Raw genomic sequence first — 21,845 nt, 5'->3', positions numbered from 1 at the left:
GAAGTTTGAAATCCACTTTTACAGGCACTAAGCCACTTGGCTCCAAAGCCAAGGAGCGCTTTGGAGAAGGAGAGGTCCCAACTGGTGCAGATCCAAGGTTTCCCATGGGTGGGGAGGCAGGATGGTGGCGGGGGGGGCGCCTGCAAAGAGGTGAGGACTGCACGATCTCCGAGAAATTTGGGAGCAGGGGTCCCGCTTTTCTCCGCCGGGCGCCCCCAGCCAACTGGTTGCCGAGCCCACGCCCCATCTGCACACCAGGACCCGGATGTGCAGCGCGCGGGGTGTCTGGGCCCGTGGAGCGTGCACCGCGCTGCGCTGCAAGGCGCCTCACTGTACGCACTGGCGGCCGTTGCAGCGGAGCAACCATCCCCTGCCCGACGCCGCCGGGAGTCTGGAGACGCACCTGGCGGCCGCCGCGCGCAGGAAGCCACGGCACCTAGCTGCATTGTTGTCGCTGCCACCGCCCCCTCTCGCCTTCCCTCCCTAGAGGCAACCCACTACCAGTCCCCACCTGCGCAGGGATAGTGCCGCTTTAAGGAGTCAGACGCCGCCAGGGGTGGGCGTGGTCGCCGCGAGCGAGAGGAGAAGGGAGGGGGAGGGGCAGGTGTAGGGCGGACCTGATTGGCCGGAGGCCCGGGCGGTGGCCGCGCGCGCCTGCGCAGGAGGCAGCAGCGCGCACCGGCGGCGGGAGGAGCGCGCGCGGGTGCTAATTGGCCCGGGCGGCGGCCCCGCCCGCGAGTGGTGAGCGGTCACGTGACGCGACGGCTGGGGGCTCCCGGCGCGGGGGACGCTGGTGGCCAAGATGGCGGCGGAGCTGGTGGAGGCCAAAGTGAGTGAGCGGTCGCGGCGCCGGCCGGGACAAGTGGGCGAGAGGGCGGGGGCCGGGCCTCGGGTCGAGGTCTGCGCCTTCTGTCCGGGGCTCCACAGCGCGGCCTGCCCGTGGCTCGCAGTCCCGGCCCCCAGACCCCGACCCCCGGTCTCAGGGTGAGGGCGGGGGGCGGGGAGGCCGGGGGCGGGGCCCTCCTGCCTCAGCCGGGTCTTCGCCGCGGGGGTCGCTCCCCCGGCTTCAGGCAGGGTCCCCCCACCCAGCCCGAGCCCTCAGGGTCCCAGTCCCTGAGCGCCAGGCCAGGGCCGCGCCTCCCGGTTGAGGCACCGTCCCGCCGGGATGCGGGACGTGTTGAGCTTCTCGTTGCCGTCTTGATTCCGAGCCGTGGTCCTTGCTCTTTGGCTGGTGTGTGGCGGGGAGTGTCTGCGCCTCCCCTCCCGCAGGGCTCCCAGGACTGCTGTCTGGGTCTCGTCCCCGCCCAACAGGCCAGGCTGGGGTTTGCGAGTCTCCTGCTCGGAAGGGTCCCCTGAGTCCCGGATAGTGTCCTGCCACCATCCAGGTGGAGGAGTCAGGGCCGTGAGACCACCCCCAAGACACAGCACGTCCTCTTGGGGTCTGGAGTCCAGGCTCGGGCTTGAGCCCCTCTTAAGCTCCTGCATTGGTCCAAGAACCCCGCCCCCTTCCCGACACCGTCTCTCACACGCGGGAGTGGGCGCTGGGGGAAGGCTGGGCCCTCCTTTTCCCTCCCCATAGGATGGAGTCCTGACCACTCTTCTTGGTCACAGACCTTCCTTACTGTCCTTTTTTTATCTTAAATCCTGGACTGTGCTTTGGTCCTACCTCGTTCCCCTCGGGACAGAATCTGAGGCTACTGATTCTGCTTCAGGGGGCTCTAAACCTCACCTGTGCAGCATCAGATACTGTCCTCAAACCTTGGCTGCTTCTATTTTCTGCTCTTGAGCGAGTCTACTTCTTAGGTCATACACCCACCCTCCCTACACAGCCCCCAGAACTTTTATGCACCCCAGCTTTGGTTTCTTTAAGGTCCCCTCTCTTTCTGCCTATTCTCTTTTGTTGATCGCTGGAGGGTCCCCACTGGGTCCAAGGCTGGCCTCTTTAGAATAACTTCTGCTGCTGCTCTATTATACGCTAGGTCCTGTCCAGGTCCCATGTGCCATAGATACCATCTCTTAGCTTGGAACCCCTTTTAGTTATCCTGGGATTGAGCTCAGAGTATCCCCATTCCAGGGGATGTACCTTCTTGTAGGTGCCTACCTAGAGCTGAGGGTCTAAAACCCTTAGAAGTGCCCGCAAGGCCACAGCTTCCGGGGAGGTTAGGGGACCTCTCCCTCCCCCATCCCCCTTCACATCTTCCCTCCCCACGGTCCTGACCTGTACATATTTTCTTCTCCGTCCTCTCATATTACCCACTGGGACCTGAAAACACAGCGCTCAGGGCTCTGTGATTATAGCATATACCTCTCTTCGCCTCCCAACCCTACACCCCTGCACACACTTCTCCCCCTCTCTAGAGTTTTGAAAAGTGGAGACTCGCCCTGGAGATATGGAGGCCTGAACTCTGTAAACCCAAGGTGTCAGGCTCTGGGCTTGACGTGTCCTGGAGTCCTGAAATGTAACCTCCCATTTCGGGGCTTGGAGCTGTGACCCTGGACCCCACCCCCACCCTGGCTGAGGGCAGGGTCTGCGCTCTTTTGTACCATCCAGGCCTTGAAATATGATCTGATGAACTTTCCTTGACCCTCTGGTGGCTGGGCCCCCCCACCTCAATTAAATCAAGTTGACCCTTCTTTCAGGTTCTCTAAACCGTGAGCCTCCATTCAAGGGGGCCCGGACCCTGGGGAGCCTTCTTTCTCCTTGAGTCCGTTGCTACCCCTCCAAGTACCTTAAATGTCATTGAAACATCCCCTTCTTTACAGGGGCCTTCCCCAGCCTGTCATATTCATGGCTGCAGATTCTGTCTTTTGGGGTGCATCACAGACTGCTCAGAGGGGTGAATGTTGGGGGGCTTGTTGGTGAACTTTGAAATCTGAGACTCTCAGCTTGAGGCCTGGAGGCGGGTTTGGGGCAGGGGTGTCTGTGAGCTCCCTGAAATAGTCCACAGCGTTTTGCACAGATCTCCGCTTTCCTGGAGAGAGGCGCCTTCCTGAGCTACCCCCGGTGCTCCGAGGGGCCTGTGCTGGAGGAAAGGTTCAGCGCAGCTGCTGTGTCTCGGCTGATGTCTCCCCACGCGACTTCCAGGCAAGCCTGGAGTTGAAACTCTGGAAGCTGCTGGGGCCTGGCGCTGTTTATAAACACAGCTCTGACGTCAAGCAGGTCAGCTTGAAGCCAGGGCAGGAAGTGATCTTGGGGCATTTAGGGCTTCTTCCTGAATGCTTGTCCCCCCGCCCCCCCCCCCGCACTCCCTCCAGTGTCAAGGGCAGGCTCCTCCTAGGTGGCAGCTGCCGGGAAATCTGAGTCGTGAACATATGGCCGCCTAAGGGGTGTGCTCCAGGAAGCGGGAGCTGCGGCTCCACTGTCCAGCCTGGGCGGGGCAGGGGCTCCCGGGGTGCGAGGATGTCAGCAGGTTCCCGAGCCCACCTGCCTTCGGCCAGGCTGCCAGTGTGAAGTGTCCACATGACATGGTCTCTCCCTGCTAAGGCCTTGGGCCGCTTCCAGAAGAAGCATCTTGTCCGCAAGTGTTTTTGTTTTCTGCACAAGGTAGGAAGTCAGGCCAAGGGACATGAGGCATTTTTGTTTTCAAAGCATCCCCTGACTCTCAGGCCCAGCAGACCACGCAGGTCCCCATAGCCAGTGTGCTGGTGAGTGAGGGTCCCCGGGCAGTGGACGGGAACACCCTTGGGAGCCCAGGGGCCGAGGGGTGGATGCCAGTCCCATGCATGTACTAGGGAGGCTCTGGGCCAGCCGCTTCCCTCTGTGAGCCTCAGTCTCCTTACCTACACAATGAGTGTGGTCATTGTGAAAGTAGCGACACAGGCCTTGCTGGTGGCTGGTAGGGAGCAGACGCTGGCATCCGATTCTTTACGGTCACGGGCCGCGCAGCCCTGACATGGGAAGAGGCTTCTCCCGAGGCTCTTCGGGCAGGGCTGGGCTGCCCGCACCTGCGTCCCTGTCGTTTTGAGCCTGGACAGCCTCTCCGTCTCCAACAGGACCCTGGCCCAATACAGCTGGAAGAAATCAGAGCTGACAGATGAGGACCCGACAGCGGGCCCGGCTGCTGCAGCCCTTGCCACTGAAATGTGCGGCTAGGCTCTTGGCCTCACCCTGGGGCAGCCGGGAGCCGCAAACCCCAGCGCCTCCTGGCACGGAGGCTGCAGTTTACACACCCCAGTGGGACTGCCTCTGGCTTCGACCCTCAGGGTCTTTCGACTGGCGTTTGAATGGTTTATTGGTTTCTTCGGGTACCTGCCAGCTTTCCTTACCACCCTTGACACTTGAGCTTTTTTCCCATTCCTGCTAGAAGCTGCTGTTTCCCACCACATCTCATTCATCCCAGGCCAGCTTCAGGGCTGAGGGTGGGTGGCCCCGAAACCCTGCCAGCCCATCCCTCGAGGACACCTGGCTAATGCAGCCTGTTGAGGAGCCTTCCTTCCCCTTCAGGGTCCTACCCCTTATGGAGGGCAGGCCACCGCCAGGCTACCCCACATCAAACACCAGGGTCAGCCGGGCTCTGCTGTTTGGTTTGATTTCGCCGGAGAGGCCCAGCCGGGCGATGAGGGCCAGGTCCTGCCAAGCCTCATTCGTCGCTTTGACCCAGGTCCCACAACAGCCCCTGTGGCTGCTACCTTCCCCTTGGACCGGTCCCCCAGGGACTCAGGGCGATGTGTGGTTGTCATGAACTATGGGTGTTTAGCACCACACAGTGCCCAGGACGGCCCCAGTGTCCACAGGGCCGAGGGGGAGAAACCCCGCCTGGGATGATCGGCACATGTTTCGGAGGCCCCCACAGTCCCAGCCCTGTGTTGACATCCAGAGGGTAGTGTGGCAGCAAGAACCACCCCTAGCTTCAGAGCCAGGCCTGGGTTTGAATCCTGCCACTGCCACCTCTGAGCCGACAGTTCCTCATTTGTGACAGAGCTCACACACCAGTCTAGCAGGGGTGTTTTAAGGATCAGAGTTAAATATATAATCACATAACCGGCTCGGTTCCCGGCAGGTGATTAGTACTAAGTAAACTGTGGCTACCGTTGGCGAGACCGAAGGGAAAACTTATCTGTGGCTGACATGGGTTGAGCGCCTGCCCAGCCAGTGCTTTATGTCGTTATCCTCCCGACGAAGAGACTGAGGGTCAGAGAGGCACTTGGTGTTTGCCGGCAAGGCACTGGCAGAGGCTGTTTACAAGTAAAGCACAATTGCCAGTTCCTGCCCTGGGGATGCTTTTCAGGCTGAAGACAAGGAAAGAGAACCTAAAATAGAAGGGGGGCCTAGTCAGAGGCGCTTCTGCTGCGTTGGCGATGCTGGGGAAAGTTTGATGAGGAGGAGGGAGGGGGCAGGGCTTTGCTGGGAGGGGGCACCATAGGGGCAGGGCAATCCACCAGCCCCAGCCAAGGCTGGCGCTTCCTGGCGAGTGGGTGTCTTTCACGGCCCCCACATTGGGGCCTGGCCTCCGTGGAGTCGCCTGCCTCGCAGCTCTGTGCTCTGAGTGTGTGTATGCTTGCTCCTCCTCAGAACATGGTGATGAGTTTTCGAGTCTCCGACCTTCAGATGCTCCTGGGTTTCGTGGGCCGGAGTAAGAGCGGACTGAAGCACGAGCTCGTCACCAGGGCCCTCCAGCTGGTGCAGTTTGACTGTAGCCCCGAGCTGTTCAAGAAGATCAAGGAGCTGTACGAGACCCGCTACGCCAAGAAGAACTCGGAGCCTGCCCCACAGCCGCACCGGCCCCTGGACCCCCTGACCATGCACTCCACCTATGACCGGGCCGGCGCCGTGCCCAGGACTCCGCTGGCAGGCCCCAATATTGACTACCCCGTGCTCTACGGAAAGTACTTAAACGGACTGGGACGGTTGCCCGCCAAGACCCTCAAGCCAGAAGTCCGCCTGGTGAAGCTGCCGTTCTTTAATATGCTGGACGAGCTGCTGAAGCCCACCGAATTAGGTGAGTGGCCACCCTGGGGAGGCTGCGACTGGAGGCTTCACTTAGGCCCCATCGCCCAGCCTAGCCATGTAGCCGACTTCGAGTGATGTTCTCTGTGGCGCAGCCAGGGCGGGGAGCCACAGTGGCCAGGGGTGTCCTTCCTCGGAAGCAAAGGGACCATCTTTGATATTGGTCACCTCTTGCTGTGTTACAAGTTACTCCGAAATGGAGCCACTGGAAGCAGTGGGCGTCTGTTAGCTTTCAGGAACCTGTGAGCTGCGTTGCAGGGCGTTGGGGCTCGGGGGCTCTCATGAGGCTCAGTCAGGCTGGAACCACCTCATCTGGAGGCTCGACCAGGGCTGGAGCAGACACATCCTTGTGTGGTGGCTGGCAGGCCTCAGCTCCTCGCCGGCTTTTGGCCACAGTCCCCAGGTCCTCACGGTGCGGACTCCTGCACGGGTTGCCTGGGCGTCCTCAGCCTGGTGGCTCCCTCTCCCTAGGGTAGCAAGTGTGCACCTCCAAGCTGGGAGCTGGAGCCCTTTTTATAACCCAATTTTGGACACACCTTGCCATTTCCCCCACAGAGTCCATTGCTCACACAGACTCTGTGGCGCATGCAGGGACCACACCAGGCTGTGACTGCCAGGGCCAGGGGTGACCAGGGCCACCTGGGAGCCTGGTTTCCCTGCTTATTTCCCATGGAAAGGGGGCTGGCCAGTGGCATCCTTCCCCCAGGCTCTGGTTGCTCACTGGCAGCCTGCAGGAGTGGCCTTGGTCAGCGGGCTCAGGTCACTGCCAGGCTGTGCGCACCAGGCATGCTGGGGGTTCAGGGCAATTCCAGGCAGAGGAGAGGTGCTGGGCTCCACGCTTCTCTCTCTCGTGTCTTTGTCTGCAAGCACTGACTGAGCAGGAACTGTGTGTCAGGACCTCGTAGCCCATGGCAGTGTGGACAGGCCCCTGGTGTCTCCCCAGCAGCCGTGACCGTTCAGGCTGCAGGTGGATATTGAGCCCAGTCTCTGCCTCAGCCATAGCACTGAGCTCAGGGCCAGGGAGGCCTGAGCAGCCCCAGCCCCCAGGGCAGAGAGAGTGTGCAGCCTCTGGGACTAGAACGTCCTGGGCCTTTTGCAGACCTGTGCCTTGAGGCGCTCAGATTTTACCAGGTCCTCTGTGTGCTTGGAGGTCTCACCGTCTCTTCTTCCTGCCTCCCCTCCCCTGCCCCCACTCTTTCCTTCGCACAGTAAACATCGGAGCGCCTGCTGGGTGGGTGCATGATGGGCACCAGGCGTGGGCACACAGCAGGGAACAGGACCAAGGCCACGAGGTTCAGAAGCCCTGTGCACGCCCCCTCCCACCCTGCTGACCCAGCAACCTGCCTGGCCCTTGCTGTGGCCTGAAGGCCCCTCTCTGGCACGCTTCAGTCCACTGGGTGCCAGCTGGCCCTCTCTCCCCTGCGCCGGGAGGCAGCATTGATGGCGGCGGTGGGGGACTGGCCGCCTTTCCCCTCCCACCTACAGCCCTGGGACTTAGTGAGGTTAGGCTGGAGGGGCTGTGCTTCCAGGTGAGGATGAGGAAGTGGAGGAGGGAGGAAGGTGCTGTCAGTGGTTCCTGTGGCAGCCGAGGCTCCTCCCTCCAGCCTGAGGCTCCGCCTTCCAAGTGAGGCTCCGCCTCCACCTTTTTTCTCTTGCAGGAGGTGTCTAGCAGCAGCCTCCTGGGGAGCAGGTTGGCCCAGCGGCACCTGTCCTGGGAGACTCAGGGCCTTGGCCTGAGTTCCATCGGAGTGACTTTCCCAGCCTTTGCTCTCTCATGAGGGAAGCCGTTCCCCCTGCCAGGTTCTTGGGCAGAGCTGGCTGTCTCTGAAGGTTGGGCCTTGGGAAGGGCCTGCATCACAGGGAGGCTGGGCTTCCCCGGGAGCGGCAGGGCAGGCTTGGTCCAGGGTGGGGGACGGGGCTGACCAGCTTCCTGCCTGCACGGGGACCACTAACTCTGTCCCACAATGCATCGCTGTGCCCTGAGCCCCCAGGGACCCCGGTCACCTGATCTCCGGGAGAGCCTGCTCCCCTGTCTACACCAGTGTGACTGTGCTGGCGGCTCAGAACAAAGAGGCCAACCCCACCCTGCCTCTCCTTCCCGCTGGCTCCCTCTCCATCTCAGGCCTCCAGGTGAACCTCCATTCCTGGACTCCCATGCTCTTGGGGGACCCCCTGGGGGCCGCCTCAGTCTTCAGAGGTTTCCTGGAGCATACACCCTGGCCCCGAAGCAGTGGTCCCCATGGTTTTAGGACCTGAGATGCCATCCGCCCGCCCTGACTCTGGGCTGTGTCCCTCCCCAGGGTGCACTCTGTGGTGCTGGCCTTGCCCGGGGCCACCTCAGGGGGACTCAGTTCCACCGGCTTCTCCGTCGCTCCCGCCTCTGGCTGTGACCCACCGTCCAGCGTGAGGCCCACCGCTCTGGTCTGTTTCCCCGGAATAGCCGCCGGCCGGCTGCAGGATGGAGACCGCGCCAGGCGGACAGGAGCCATAAATCATGCGGCGCGGAATGCTGGGCTGGGGGAGGGGGTGACAGAGCCGCAGAGCAGGCTGCAGGGGCCTCGGGCCATAGATGATCGGCTCCAGTGGGAGGTGCTGTGTGTGGCAACGGGGCTGGCGCCCAGAACAGTGCGAACGGCCCAAGGTCGCGCAGCGGCCTGCCTTCCTCCTCCCGAGCCGACTGGGTCCTGCTCCTGAGCAGAGGCTCTGGCCTGGACCTCGTGCAGGCTGGGAACCCTGTCCTGCCTCTCAGCAAGGAAGCCTGCTCCACCCCTTCCCAGCCTGTGCCACCTGGGGAGTCCGGCTAGGGGGCCTGACCCTCCTGTCAGGGTACATGGGAAGAGAGGCTGTCAGGAGATGTGGGGCGGAAAGAAGGACACACGGTGGCCGGGCACAGAGCTGCTCCTCCAGGGCCTCGGCCCGCAGCGGGCACCCCGAGGAATCTGCCTGCCCGCCCGCCCGCCTGCTGTGCAGAGTGGAGCCCCTGTCACCACGGCTCCAGATGCCCCCAGAGGCAGATAGCCCTGGTACCAGCCAAGAGCTGCCGGTCTGGCATGTGCTGTGCTATGTGTAGGCACGTGTGCCCTTCAGCCTCTGAAGCCCTTGGGCCAGCATTGCCCAGGCCACAGCAAGGTAGCATGGTCCCTGCTCAGGTGCAGCACAGAAGTGCCAGGTGATAAGCCTCATGGCAGACAGAGGTCAGGAAGGCTTCCTGGAGGCAGCAGCGTTCCAGTCCAGACCTGAGGGTGACTCTCAAGAAGCCAGGCAGAGAGGAGGGGGCAGGGGAGCGTATTCCAGGCAGAAGGCAGTGAGGGCAGAGTCCGATGGCCAGAGAGGGCTCATTCATGGGGCTGAATGGAGTCCATTGTGGCCAGAACGTGGTGCGCCCAGGAGGAGGGACGCAGTAGCCTGGGCGCGGGCGGCAGAGGCTGGAACCCGAGAATGGTGGGCCCGGGGAAGGCTGGGGGCTGCCCTCCTTGCCCCAAGGGCTGCGGCGCCTCTGAGGTTCTGGTATGATTTTTGGGGTCAGTGAGGAAACAAGTGCAGGAGGCAAGTGGCTGTCTGCCTTCCACAGCCAGGTCTGCTGCCCGTCCAGGCCCACCATCTGTCTGTTTGCACGCTGGGGGCCTGGATGGGCACGGGGCATCCTGTGTCGCTGTCTCGTGTGGGGTAGTCTGACCCACTCAGCCCGCTGGCACTTCCCATACCAGGAGGAACAGGAGGACTCCGCCAGCTCTGCCCCAGGTCCTGGCCTTCGGGTTGAGGAGGAGAGATGGACCCACCGCTACCAGATGGGGGGCTGCCGGCAGCCACCCCCATGTCCCACTGGTCCTTCTCCCATCCCCTGTGGCCCCCTGCCCTGCCCAGCCCAGCCCAGCTCCCCAACCTGCCTGCTGGCCGCAGCCTCCTGCTCTGCTTCCTGCCCACTGGTCCCCCTCCCGTGGCAGCCCGTGAATGTTCTCACTGATGGGTAGAGCGGTCAGCATCGCCTGTGTGCCTAGCCAGGGGCACCTGTTCCCCGCCCCTCCAGGACAGTGCCCCGTGTGTCACTCATACCTGACTATGCTGCCTCTACTCTTGGTCTGGGGTACCTGGGGTGGGGAATCAGTGCTGGTAGCTCTTAGCTGGACAGGGTGGGTCCGGGAGTTAGAGAACTTGTATGTGCTGGGGAGGGGTCAGCACATGGGCCAGCTGGAGGGGGAATCGTCCCATCCGATCAGCTTTTTTTTTTTTTTTTTGAGATAGAGTCTGACTGTCGCCCGTGCTGGAGTGCAGTGGTGCGATCTCGGCTTGCTACAGCCTCCTGTCTTCAAGCGATTCTCCTGCCGCAGCCTCCCAAGTAACTGAAATTACAGGCATGCACCACCCCACCCAGCTAATTTTTTGTATTTTTAGTAGAGACAAGGTTTCACCATCTTGGCCAGGCTAGTCTTGAACTCCTGACCTCAGGTGATCCACCCACCTTGGCCTCCCAAAGTCCTGGGGTTACAGGCGTGAGCCACTGCTCCCAGTCTAATTTTTTGTATTTTTAATGGAGACGGGGTTTTGTCATGTTGACCAGGCTTGTCTTGAATTCCTAACGTCAAGTGATCCACCTGCCTCGGCCTCCCAAAGTGCTGGGATTATAGGTGTGAGCCACCGGGCCCGGCCCCGATCAGCCTTTTATAAACTCACTGTGTTTCATTTCTATTTAAACTTGTACAATTATGCGCTTGTCCTAGAAAACTGGAGTCAACAGCAGAGCAGTCCGGCCGGCGCCCTGCTGCCCGAGTGGGCCGCCTGAGTACACCAGGCCAGTGCTTGCCGCCTTCTCCCTTTGCATGTGTGATTGTGGGAACGTGTGGCTGTGTCCTGGCTGCTATTTTATAACCACCCCTCATACTGTGAGCATCTGCTCACAGCGTTAAATATTCATCGTCAGCAGCATCTCGTGAGGCTCCCTGGCAGCCTTGGGTGGAGCCAACGGCTGGGCCCTTCTTGTTGGGCTCTCGGATCGGGCCCAGGGGCTGCTTTGCATGCCCGGGCTGGAGGGCCTGGCTGAGCACTTCATCCCAGAACTGGCTCTGCCTGGCAGGGCCCCGGTGGTCACCTGATCTTGCACCTGGCCCCAAAGGTGCATCTGGTTCAGTGGTGCCTGTGCCTTGGTCCTGTGGCCCTTGGATGCTGGGCAGCCCACGAAACCATCTCCCCCTTGGGGAATTCATGCTTCAGTGGTCCAACAAGAAGGAGCAGCAGAGTGATGTAGGGGAAACTGAGTCGATCCTTGGGAAGAGAAGGTTTGGAGAAAAGCGAGGTGGGGGGGGGTTGCGGGTTTTAAATGAGGTGCTCAGCAAAGGCTTTCCTCCTGGTGACATTTGTGCAAAGACAAATATAGGGCCATGAGGCTGGACGGGGGAGGAAGGTTCCAGAAGAGGGAATGGCAGGTGCGGAGGCCCTGAGGCAGCATGGCTGGTGGGGCCCAAGCAGGAGGCCAGGGTGGTGGCCGTGTGTGCGCCAGGGTGGGTGTGGCCCTGAGCAGGGGTGCTGAGGGTCAGGGGTCTCCTGCGGAGCCAGCCCAGGGAGCGGGCTCTGGCTGCAGAGACCGGCAGAGCTGGGGGCAGGCGTCTGCACCGGGTGGGATTTGGAAACAGAGCTGACAGGACTGGCTGAGGGAGTGGACGTTTGCAGGACAGCAGAGACGGGTGGATGCCACCTGGGTTTCTGGCCCCAAACAGCTGACCCCGAGAGCAGAAGGGCAGGTTTGAGGGAGACCCCACAGCCCCCTCCCCAGCGTAGGGGGGCCGGGTGTTTGGGGGGATCCGTGAGTGGCCTGGGGCCAGTGGCACAGCAGAGCAGTCAGAGCACAGGGCACTTTCCGGGCCCCCAGCAGAGAAGCACAGCCTGGTCTCCCCCAGAGGGAGAAGCCCTCCCAGGGCAGGGACCCCAGAATCTTGTTCTTCAATGACTGGGCCCTGTCTGCCCCGGGCATGGGCTGGCAACGATCCCTGGCCAGCTGGGTGGCTCCCTTGCTGCCTGCTGGGGACCGACCCTTCTCCCCTACCTTCACCTGAGACACTGAGGGATGGGGTGTCCGTGTTTTCACCTCCAACCCAGCCTGGAAGCTCAAGGCCCAGCTCAGGTGTCGGCTCCTGTGAGGCCTCGCTGCTCCTGAACCATTGCTCCCCTGGCACTCAGGGCAGATCTGGGCGAGTCTGCAGGTGGCCTCTGTGCCCCCCTCCCAATTAGGCGGCCTTCCTCGGGCCCAGCCAGGACTCCACAGCCCATCACCTCTGCAGAGACTGGCTGTGCCCTCAGCATATAAGCGGGAACCAGCTGTGGCACTGTGGCCCTTGTGGCAGTGCCACTGCTGTGGTAGCCCCCTCTTCCTGAGGGCCAGCCACAGACCCGTCACCGGTCTCCGAAGAAACAGGTCAACATGGGCCGGACATGCAGGCTCAGGCCACAGAGGCCCTGGCAGGGCTGGGATCCGAGCCCACGCAGTCTGGCTTTTTTTTTTTTTTTTTTTTTTTTTTTTTGAGATGGAGTCTTGCTCTGTTGCCCAGGCTGGAGTGCAGTGGTGGGATCTCAGCTCACTGCAAGCTCCGCCTCCCAGGTTCACACCATTCTCCTGCCTCAGCCTCCCAAGTATCTGGGACCACAGGCGCTGCCCGCCACCATGCCTGGATAATTTTTTGTATTTTTAGTAGATACGGGGTTTCACCGTGTTAGCCAGGATGGTCTCGGTCTCCTGACCTCGTGATCCGCCTGCCTCGGCTTCCCAAAGTGCTAGGATTACAGGCGTGAGCCACTGCACCCGGTTTCTTGTGGGTTTTAATTCAGAGAGTTCCAGGACAGTGCTGGCAGTTGAGGTTCAATCCACGGCTCCGGTTCTTGTAAAGGCCCTGTCGTGGGTGCAGGCTGCAGCACCGTGTGCACTGCCGTCCTGGGAGCACAGACACAGCCTACGAGGCTGGTGAGCTCCAGCCTTCACCAGGGGCAGTTCGCTGTCCCTGTTCTAAAGGGCTTGCCTGTCATCTCGTCATCTCGTCTCCTGGCCACTCCAAGGCTGCCACTGTGGCCAGATTCTCGCTCCCCCACGCTCCTCTGATATTTTTTACACTTATAAACAAATAGGTGTTTACTCAGATGCTTTCTCTCCATTTTCATTACACAAGCGATAGCAGGACGTGCACGCTGCTCAGCGTTTTTGCTTTGTATCTAAATATATTTTTTAATGTAGAGACACAGTCTTGCTATGTTGCCCAGGCTGGTCTCGAACTTCTGAGCCCAAGCAATCCTCCCACCTCAGCCTCCTGAGTAGCGGGAATGACAGCTGCATACCAGCACACCTGGCTCAGGCTTATTTAAAAATTTTTTTTAGAGACAAGGTCTCACTATGTTACCTGGGCTGGTCTCCAACTCCTGTGCTGGTCTCCAACTCCTGTGCTAAAGCGATCCTCCTACTTTGGCCTCCTGAAGTGTTGGGATTACAGGCATGAGCCGCCGTGCCCGGCCTGCAAGTTTGTTTGAACACGTGTTTCCATTTATTGAGGGAAAATACTTTGGAATGGGATTCCTGGGTGATAGGGTAGGTCTGTACTTACCTTTATAAGGGCAGTTTCCCAGAGTGGTTGTACTGTCTAATAACCCCACCAGCAGAGAGTTTTGATTGCTCTACACCTTCGCCACGTCTTAGAGTTGCCAGTCTTTTCATTTTAGCCATGCTAGTGGATGTGTAGGGAGGTATTTTATTTTATTTTATTTATCTTTTTGTATTTTTAGTAGAGATGGGGTTTCTCCATGTTGGTCAGGCTGGTCTTGAACTCCTGACCTCAGGTGATCCACCCGCCTCGGCCTCCCAGAGTGCTAGGATTACAGGCGTGAGCCACCGCGCCCGGCTGGTATTTTATTTTATTTTACCTCATTTCATATTATTGATAAGGAGCCTCACTCTGTCACCCAGGCTGGAGTGCAGTGACGCAATCTCAGCTCACTGCAGCCTCCGCCTTCTGGGTTTAAGCGATTCTCCTCAGCCTCCCGAGTAGCTGGGATTACAGGCGTGTGTCACCATGCCTGGCTAATTTTTGTATTTTTACTAGAGATGGGGTTACCATATTGTCTAGGCTGGTCTTGAACTCCTGACCTCAAGTGATCCACCCGCCTCGCCTCCACAATGCTGGGATTCCAGGCATGAGCCCACTGCACCTGGCCTGGGTGTGTAGAGAGGATTTAAACCGGTCTTGGATTTCTACACAAATCGCAGGGGCCTGAAATACTGGCTGATATTTTGTGGAGGATTTAACATCTGTGTTCATGAGGGGTATTTATCGGTAATTTTCCTTCCGTGACGCTGAGTTGTGAGGTTTTGGTATCAGAGTTATGCTGGGCTTGTAAAATAAGAAGTATTCTTTCCTTCTCTGTTTTTTGAAAGAGTTTATGTACCGTTTATGTGGTTTCTTTCCAAAATGTTTTATAGAATTCACCAATATGGACCTGCATTTTCTTTTTCTTTTTTTTTTTTTTTTTGAGATGGGGTCTGGTTCTGTTGCCCAGGCTGGAGTGCAGTGGTACGATCATGGCTCACTACAGCCTCCACTTCCTGGGTTCAAGCAATCTTCCTGCCTCAGCCTCCAAGATAGCTGGGACTACAGGTGGTGCGCGTCTCCACACCTGGCTAACTTAAAACTTTTTAGTAGAGACAAGGTCTCACTTTGTTGCCCAGGCTGGCCTCAAGCTCCTGGGCTCAAGCGATCCGCCCACCTCAGCCCCCAAAGTGCTGGGATTACAGGCGTGAGCCACCACGCACAATCTGGACCTGCAGTTTTCAGAAAAGGTTTTAATTGTGGATCCAAATTCCTTAACAGGTAAAGAGCTTTTCAGACTTCTTGTATCTTTTGGTACCCGTTTTGGTGATTTGCATCTTTGGGAGAATTTGTCCATGTCACTAACTTGTCAGATTCATTGGCATAAAGTTTCACGTTTTATTCCCCGATTGAACTGAAAAGCTGTAGGGTCTGTACTATTGTTCTCCTTTCATTTCTGATATTGGTAGTTTGTGTTCTCACTGTCTTTTTGTTGTTCAGCTAGAGTTTTGTTTGTTTGTTTTTGTTTTTTTTGGGGGGGGGTTATTTTTGGAAACAGTCTCGCTCTGTCGCCCAGGCAGTGGTGTGACCTCCACTCACTGCAACCTCTGCCACCCAGCTTCAAACAATTCTCCTGCCTCAGCCTCCCGAGTAGCTGGGATTACAGGTGCCCGAACCACGCCTGGCTAATTTTTTTTTTTTTTTTGAGACACCACACCCTGCTGTTTTTCTTAAGAGATGGGGCAGCCAGGCGTGGTGGCTCATGCCTGTAATCCCAGCATTTTGGGAGGCCGAGGCAGGCAGATCACCTGAGGTTGGGAGTTCGAGAGCAGCCTGGCCAACATGGGGAAACCCTACCTCTACTAAAAATACAAAATTAGCTGGGCATGGTGGCTCATGCCTGTAATCCCAGCTACTTTGGGAGGCTGAGGCAGGAGGATCGCTTGAACCCGGGAGGTGGAGGTTGCGGTGAGCCGAGATCGTGCTATTTGCACTCCAGCCTGGGCACCAAGAGTGAAACAAAGTCTCAAAAAAAAAAAAAAAAAAAATGGGGCTGGCTGGGCGCAGTGGCTCACGCCTGTAATCCCAGCATTTTGAGAGTTTGAGATGGGCGGATCACCTGAGGTCACAAGTTCGAAACCAGGCTGGCCAACATGGCGAAATCCCACCTGTACTAAAAATACAAAAATTAGCCGGGTGTGGTGGCTATTCGGGAGGCTAAGGCAGGAGAATCGCTTAAACCCGGGAGACGGAGGTTGCCGTGAGCCAAGATCGTGCCATTGCACTCCAGCTTGGGTGACAGGGTAAGACTCCATCTCTAAAACAAAACAAACACCAATGTTTTCTGACTGCGCCTCTGCTTGTCAGTCCAGTTGTAAGTAAGAGGGTAGGGCCCAGGCTTGTGAGCACCGTGGCCTTCATCCCGTCAGTACCCCCGGCACCACCTCTGTCCAGGTGACGTGGCCACCCTGCAGGCACGAGGAGAGCAAGGGCCGGGTCCGGTTTGTGCTCAGGAGGGAGGAGGTATGGCAGTGTCCTGCAGGCCTGGCTGGGTGCAGCTCTCCCCCCCAGGCAGCTCGGCACTTTTTGGTTTTCCTAAATAGACGCCTGCATCCCACAGGCTGCGAAGGTCACCCAGCTCTCTGAGTGGCCCTCAATAGGACACAGGCTGTGGTGAGCGGCCCCGAGAAGGGGACGGGCGGGAGTCCTCCCTCATCCTCCTTCCTGGGCGGCCCCCACCTCTGCCCCATATATCTGTCCAGCCAACTTCCCATTTCCTGTTTCCTGGTCTGAAGAGGCGCAGGCTGGGAAAAGCGACTGGGCTCGGGGGACCTGCCAGGGACCAGACATGCCCCTGACCCCGTGTTTGTCTTCAGTCCCACAGAACAACGAGAAGCTTCAGGAGAGCCCGTGCATCTTCGCATTGACGCCAAGACAGGTGGAGTTGATCCGGAACTCTAGGTGTGCGGCACCTCCCCGAGCCCAGCGCCGCGCCGCCCGCCCACCCACTTTGTCCTGGGCTCACTGCGGAGAGCCGGCAGCCACGTCCACTGCAGGGCTCGCTCGGGCTCAGTCCAGAACTGTGCTGCAAGGCAGTGGCCGGGTTTGCTTCCTTCCAGAAAACCCCATCCTGGGTCTCAGGTGCTGGGCTATGTGCCCACTGCCTGTGCCCTGCAGCCTGCTAGAGAGAGGCGGACTGACTGTCCCCTTTTAACATGGTCTTGCCCTCCTGGGCCCATCTGGGCGTTGCAGGGTGCAGAGTAGCATTCCTTGCCTCCACCCACTCCATGCCAAGAACACGCCCCTGTTGTGACAACCACAGATGTCCCCAGACATTGTCCAGTGTCCCCTAGGGCAGGATAACCCGGGTGAGACCTCGCTGGGTGAGGGGATTCCACGTACCCCCAAGAGACTCTGCGTCCCATGTTCCTCTCCCCTGCTGAGGTCCCAGAAGGCTGCATACATTGAAATCCACACCCTGAATTGGAGGGGGAGAGAGGAGGTAAATCCCAGGAGCTGGGGGTCCCCGGTTTACACTGCGTGCCTTATCAGGAGTTTATTCTGGTGTCCAGCATGAGCAGGAAGTTAAGTCAGGTGTTTCTTTTTGAGACTGAATGTAGCTCTTGTTGCCCAGGCTGGAGTGCAGTGGCGCGATTTCGGCTTCCTACAACCTCCACCTCCTGGATTCAAGCGATTCTCCTGCCTCAGCCTCCCAAGTAGCTGGGATTACAGACGCCCGCTACCATGCCTGGCTAATCTTGTGTTTTTAGTAGAGACAGGGTTTTGCCATGTTGATCAGGCTGGTCTCGAACTTGTGACTCAGGCGATTCACCCACCTCAGCCTCCCAGAGTGCTGGGGTTACAGGCGTGAGCCACCGTGCCTGGCGGAAGTCAGGTTTTTTTCCCAGTTACATAATGAACACGGGGTTTCCCCCTCCGCACCGTGGATAGTGAGGTGGGGTGGTTCCCTTGGTGGGGCCATCCTGGGCACTGCAGGCTGCTGAGCAGCGTCCCTGGCCTCCACCTGCTCTGTGCCAGGAACACCCCTAACCCTGACAACCACAGATGTCCCCAGACACAGCCCGGTATCCCCTGGGGCAGGGTCGCCCTCAGATGAGGATGGTTGAACTGTAGCAGGTGAGGGGCCAGTGTGGCTGCCCTGTACTCTGCTCCTCCCTGAGTCTCTCCGAGGCTGTCCTGCCTCCAGCTGAGACAGATTCCTTCTGGGCAGGCTGATGGTGGGTGCTGGGCCCTCAGGACAGGAGAGGCCATTTGCCCAGGTCACCCGAGTCCGTGGCAGGGCTGGACTGGGCGCCCCCATTTAATGCCCAGCTTCTCGTGCCCAGCCGCTCCAGACCCACCGCCCCCACCTGCTGTGGGGCCAGGTTCCCGGGGCCTCCCAGCCTGGCCCTCAAACCTAGTAAGGGTTCAGAATCAGCCGAGCCAGACTTGGCCATGGAGGCCTCTCTGGGTGACCCAAGGTGGCGACCTCGTCTTCCTTGTCCGTGAACCTGGGTCAGCACAGCCTCCACCTGCACTGGGTCCCTGCTGCGGAGTGCTCAGAGCCAGCCACACAGTATAAAAAAATCAGTTTGGGCCGGGCGTGGTGGCTCACAACTGTAATCCCAGCCTTTTAGGAGGCCGAGGCAGGTGGATCACGAGGTCAGAAGATCGAGACCATCCTGGCTAACACAGTGAAACCCCGTCTCTACCAAACATACAAAAATATTAGCCGGGCGTGGTGGCGGGCGCCTGTAGTCTCAGCTACTCAGGAGGCTGAGGCAGGAGAATGGCGTGAACCCGGGAGGCGGAGCTTGCAGTGAGCCGAGATCCCGCCACTGCACTCCAGCCTGGGCAACAAAGTGAGACTCCGTCTCAAAAAAAAAAAAAAAAAAAAAAAATCAGTTTGGTTTTCTCCTCAGAAAGCTTCTGGACATTTCTTTTTCTTTTTTTTTTGAGACGAAGTCGCTTGCGATGTCGGCTCACTGCAACTTCTGCCTCCCAGGTTCAAGCGATTCTCCTGACTCAGCCTCCCGAGTAGCTGGGACTACAGATATGCACCACTGCGCCTGGCTAATCTTTGCATTTTTAGTAGAGATGGGGTTTCACCATGTTGGCCAGGATGATCTCAATCTCTTGACCTCGTGATCCACCCCGCCTCTGCCTCCCGACGTGCTGGGATTACAGGCGTGAGCCACCCTGCCCATCCCACATTTCTTTTTCTTACGTTGAGATATGATTTGCATACCATAGAATATACAGTTTTTAAGGGTGTCATTGAGTGGGTTCAGTAGGTCGCGCAGCTCCCACCACTGCCAAGTCTCAGAGCAATTGTGTCCATCCCCATCAGCTGCCACCCTTCATCTGCTGGCCCCCACGCATCCCTTCTTGTCTCTGTAAACGGGTCTGTCCTGGACATTTCGTAGAAGTGGAATCACATACTGTGTGGCTTTCATTTATTATTATTATTTGAGACAGAATCTCGCTCTGTCGCCCAGACCGGAGTGCAGTGTCACGATCTCAGCTCACTGCAGTCTCTGCCTCCCAGGTTCAAGTGATTCTCTTGCCTCAGACTTCCTGAGTAGCTAGAATTATAGGCATGCACCACCACGCTCAGCTAATATTTGTATTTTTTGTGTGTGTGTGAGACGGAGTCACGCTCCGAGGCCCAGGCTGGAGTGCAGTGGCGTGATCTTGGCTCACTGCAAGCTCTGCCTCCTAGGTTGACGCCATTCTCCTACCTCAGCCTCCCGAGTAGCTGGGACTACAGGCGCCCACCACCATACCTGGCTGGTTTTTTTTTTTTTTTTGTATTTTTAGTAGAGATGGGGTTTCACCGTGATAGCCAGGAGGGTGTCAATCTCCTGACCTTGTGATCCACCCGCCTCGGCCTCCCAAAGTGTTGGGATTACAGGCGTGAGCCACCGCGCCCAGCCTAATTTTTGTATTTTTAGTAGACACGAGGTTTCACCACATTGCCTGGGCTGGTCTCCAACTCCTGACCTCAGGTGACCCACCCACCTCCGCCTCCCAAAATGCTGGGGTTACTGGCGTGAGCGACCTACCTTGTGTGTCCTTTTGTGTCTGGCATCTCACTGGGCGGGTCGTCCTCACGGTGCACCTGTGCTGAGGCCTGGGTCTGAGCCCGGCGCCTTTCCGTGGCTGGGTCGCGTCCCGTGCATGTTGGTCCTTCGGTCTATAGAAGGACACTCAGGATGCTGCTAGTTTGTGGCTGTCGTGGTCAGTTCTGTGAACATCCACGGAGGCGTCTTTGGGTAGATAGACTTTTTCCTCCTCTTCTGGGGGCATTTCTTGTTAAAGTTTATCCTCGGGTGTTACTTTTTTTTTTTTTTTTTTTTTTTTGGAGAGTGTTGCTCTTTGTTACCCAGGCTGGAGTGCAGTGGTGCAATCATAGCTCACTGCAGCCTCTGCCTCCATGGGTTCAGACAATCCTCCTGCCTCAGCCTCCAAGCAGCTGGGACCACAGGTGTGCACCACCACGCCCAGATAATTTTTTGTATTTTTTGTAGAGACAGTTTCACCATGTTGTGCAGGCTGGTCTCGAATTCCTGGGCTCAAAAGCTCCGCCAGCCTTGACCTCCCAAACTGGGTGTTTTCTTGCCATTGTGAGCTGGCTGCTAGATTCCAGCATGCACGTTTTAGCTATGTTTCTTCGCAGTGAGAGGCACCTGGCTGCCCTCTCTGGTTCAGGGTTTTGCTGTGGATTCTCTTGCATTTTCCAGGAAGGCCAGCCCCTCTGCTGACCCCACAGCCACTCCTGTCTCACCCAGCCTGTACAAAAGAGTCCTGGGCCTCAGTTTCCCAGCTCTGGGGGAGGGAGCCTTGTGGGGTGGCAGTCTCCACCTTGTTGGGCGGGCTGGGGTCACGCCCTCCTCACTCAGCTCTCCTTTCCTTTCCTCTGGTTTGCTCCACGCCCACAGAGAACTGCAGCCTGGAGTTAAAGCCGTGCAGGTCGTCCTGAGGTATGCCCAGGTGTGCCCGCGACCCCAGGGCTGGACCCCCAGCCACCCGCCCCCCCCACCCCCCAGTCCTGGTCCAGGCCCTTCTCAGTCTCCCCTGCTAACAGCAGAGCCCAGCTTCCCTCGCCTGCTGTCTGTCCCTGCCTGGGGATACACCACCATCTGACCCCCACTCAGGCCACACCCGGGGGCCCCGATACCCCCCGTGTCACCTTCTTCAGTGCCCCCATCACTGCCACCTGGCTCCCACTTGTGTACCCCCGCAGCAGCGTAGCCCCTCCTGCGTGCCCCCTCCCCGCCCCATGGTCCGTGTTGTTGTTGCAGAATCTGTTACTCAGACACCAGCTGCCCTCAGGAGGACCAGTACCCACCCAACATCGCTGTGAAGGTCAACCACAGCTACTGCTCGGTCCCGGTGAGCACAGCCCCCCCAGTGTCTGCTGCATGGGTTTGGGGGGCGTGGAGGGAGGGTGGGGGCCATTGGGTTTCCCAGCTGCTCTTGGCTCGAGGCTGAGCAGCCCATCTGCTTGCAGGGCTACTACCCCTCCAATAAGCCCGGGGTGGAGCCCAAGAGGCCGTGCCGCCCCATCAACCTCACCCACCTCATGTACCTGTCCTCGGCCACCAACCGCATCACCGTCACCTGGGGGAACTACGGCAAGGTGAGTGCATGCCCCAGTGCCCACCCTGCCCCCCAACCCCGGCCCCGTCCTGCCAGCCCTGACCCCGCCCTTCTGTCCCCAGAGCTACTCGGTGGCCCTGTACCTGGTGCGACAGCTGACCTCGTCGGAGCTGCTGCAGAGGCTGAAGACCATTGGGGTGAAGCACCCGGAGCTGTGCAAGGCGCTGGGTGAGCAGCTCAGGCCACCTCGGCTGAGGGGTGCCGAGTCCACCCTGGAAACCTGCCCTGTGCTGGGCAAAGCGCGGGCCCTTGCACCCAAAGGAGATCGATCAGGGGCCACCTGTCACTCTGGGGGTCCATGGCCCCCCCTCTGTGGCTGGGGAGGTCTCTGGAGGATACAGATGGCAGAGGAGGCACTTGGCAGTGGGAGCTGCTGTGCAGAGGCCTGTGGGGTCACACCTCGTGTTGCTGGCCCCAGGCGCCCCAGCCCACAGGGGTCCAAGTAGCAGCAGAGCTGGAGCCTCATTCTGGGACAGCACAGAGGCCAGGAGGGGTGAGAGGAGCACAGAGGGAGCTGTGCTCTAAGCAGCCCCTTCTGGTTGCCTCAGCGGGGCTGAGGGTGCTGCGGGACCTGGCGGGTCACGGACAGCAAGGATCGTGGAGGCAGTTGCTGTGGGAGGAAGACGGGCGGCGGCGGTCTGACCTCACGTTGGTGAGGCCCCATTTAATCTATTTTT

The 21,845-nt window shown here is 59.0% G+C and overlaps 1 protein-coding gene across 3 annotated transcripts in view; it reads left to right on the top strand.

Moving 5' to 3' along the window:
- Positions 1-768: 768 nt before the first annotated feature.
- The window catches only part of PIAS4 (protein inhibitor of activated STAT 4), a 29,814-nt gene continuing 8,737 nt past the window's right edge, over positions 769-21,845 (top strand). For 2 of the 3 annotated variants that reach the window (XM_058428242.1, XM_058428241.1), the window contains exons 1-7: positions 3,446-3,544; positions 5,513-5,939; positions 16,383-16,467; positions 20,448-20,489; positions 20,811-20,901; positions 21,020-21,148; positions 21,231-21,336. In XM_058428242.1, the coding sequence (XP_058284225.1) occupies positions 3,461-3,544; positions 5,513-5,939; positions 16,383-16,467; positions 20,448-20,489; positions 20,811-20,901; positions 21,020-21,148; positions 21,231-21,336 (964 nt within the window). In that variant the 5' untranslated portion in view covers positions 3,446-3,460. Of the gene's footprint in view, positions 830-3,445; positions 3,545-5,512; positions 5,940-16,382; positions 16,468-20,447; positions 20,490-20,810; positions 20,902-21,019; positions 21,149-21,230; positions 21,337-21,845 lie in introns of those variants that run through there. The other variant, XM_032176497.2, reaches the window with a different exon arrangement.

This window comes from Hylobates moloch, unplaced genomic scaffold (genome assembly GCF_009828535.3).
Source record: "Hylobates moloch isolate HMO894 unplaced genomic scaffold, HMol_V3 SCAFFOLD_15, whole genome shotgun sequence".
NCBI lineage: Eukaryota > Metazoa > Chordata > Mammalia > Primates > Hylobatidae > Hylobates > Hylobates moloch.
This window is presented reverse-complemented; position numbering and strand designations above follow the sequence as displayed.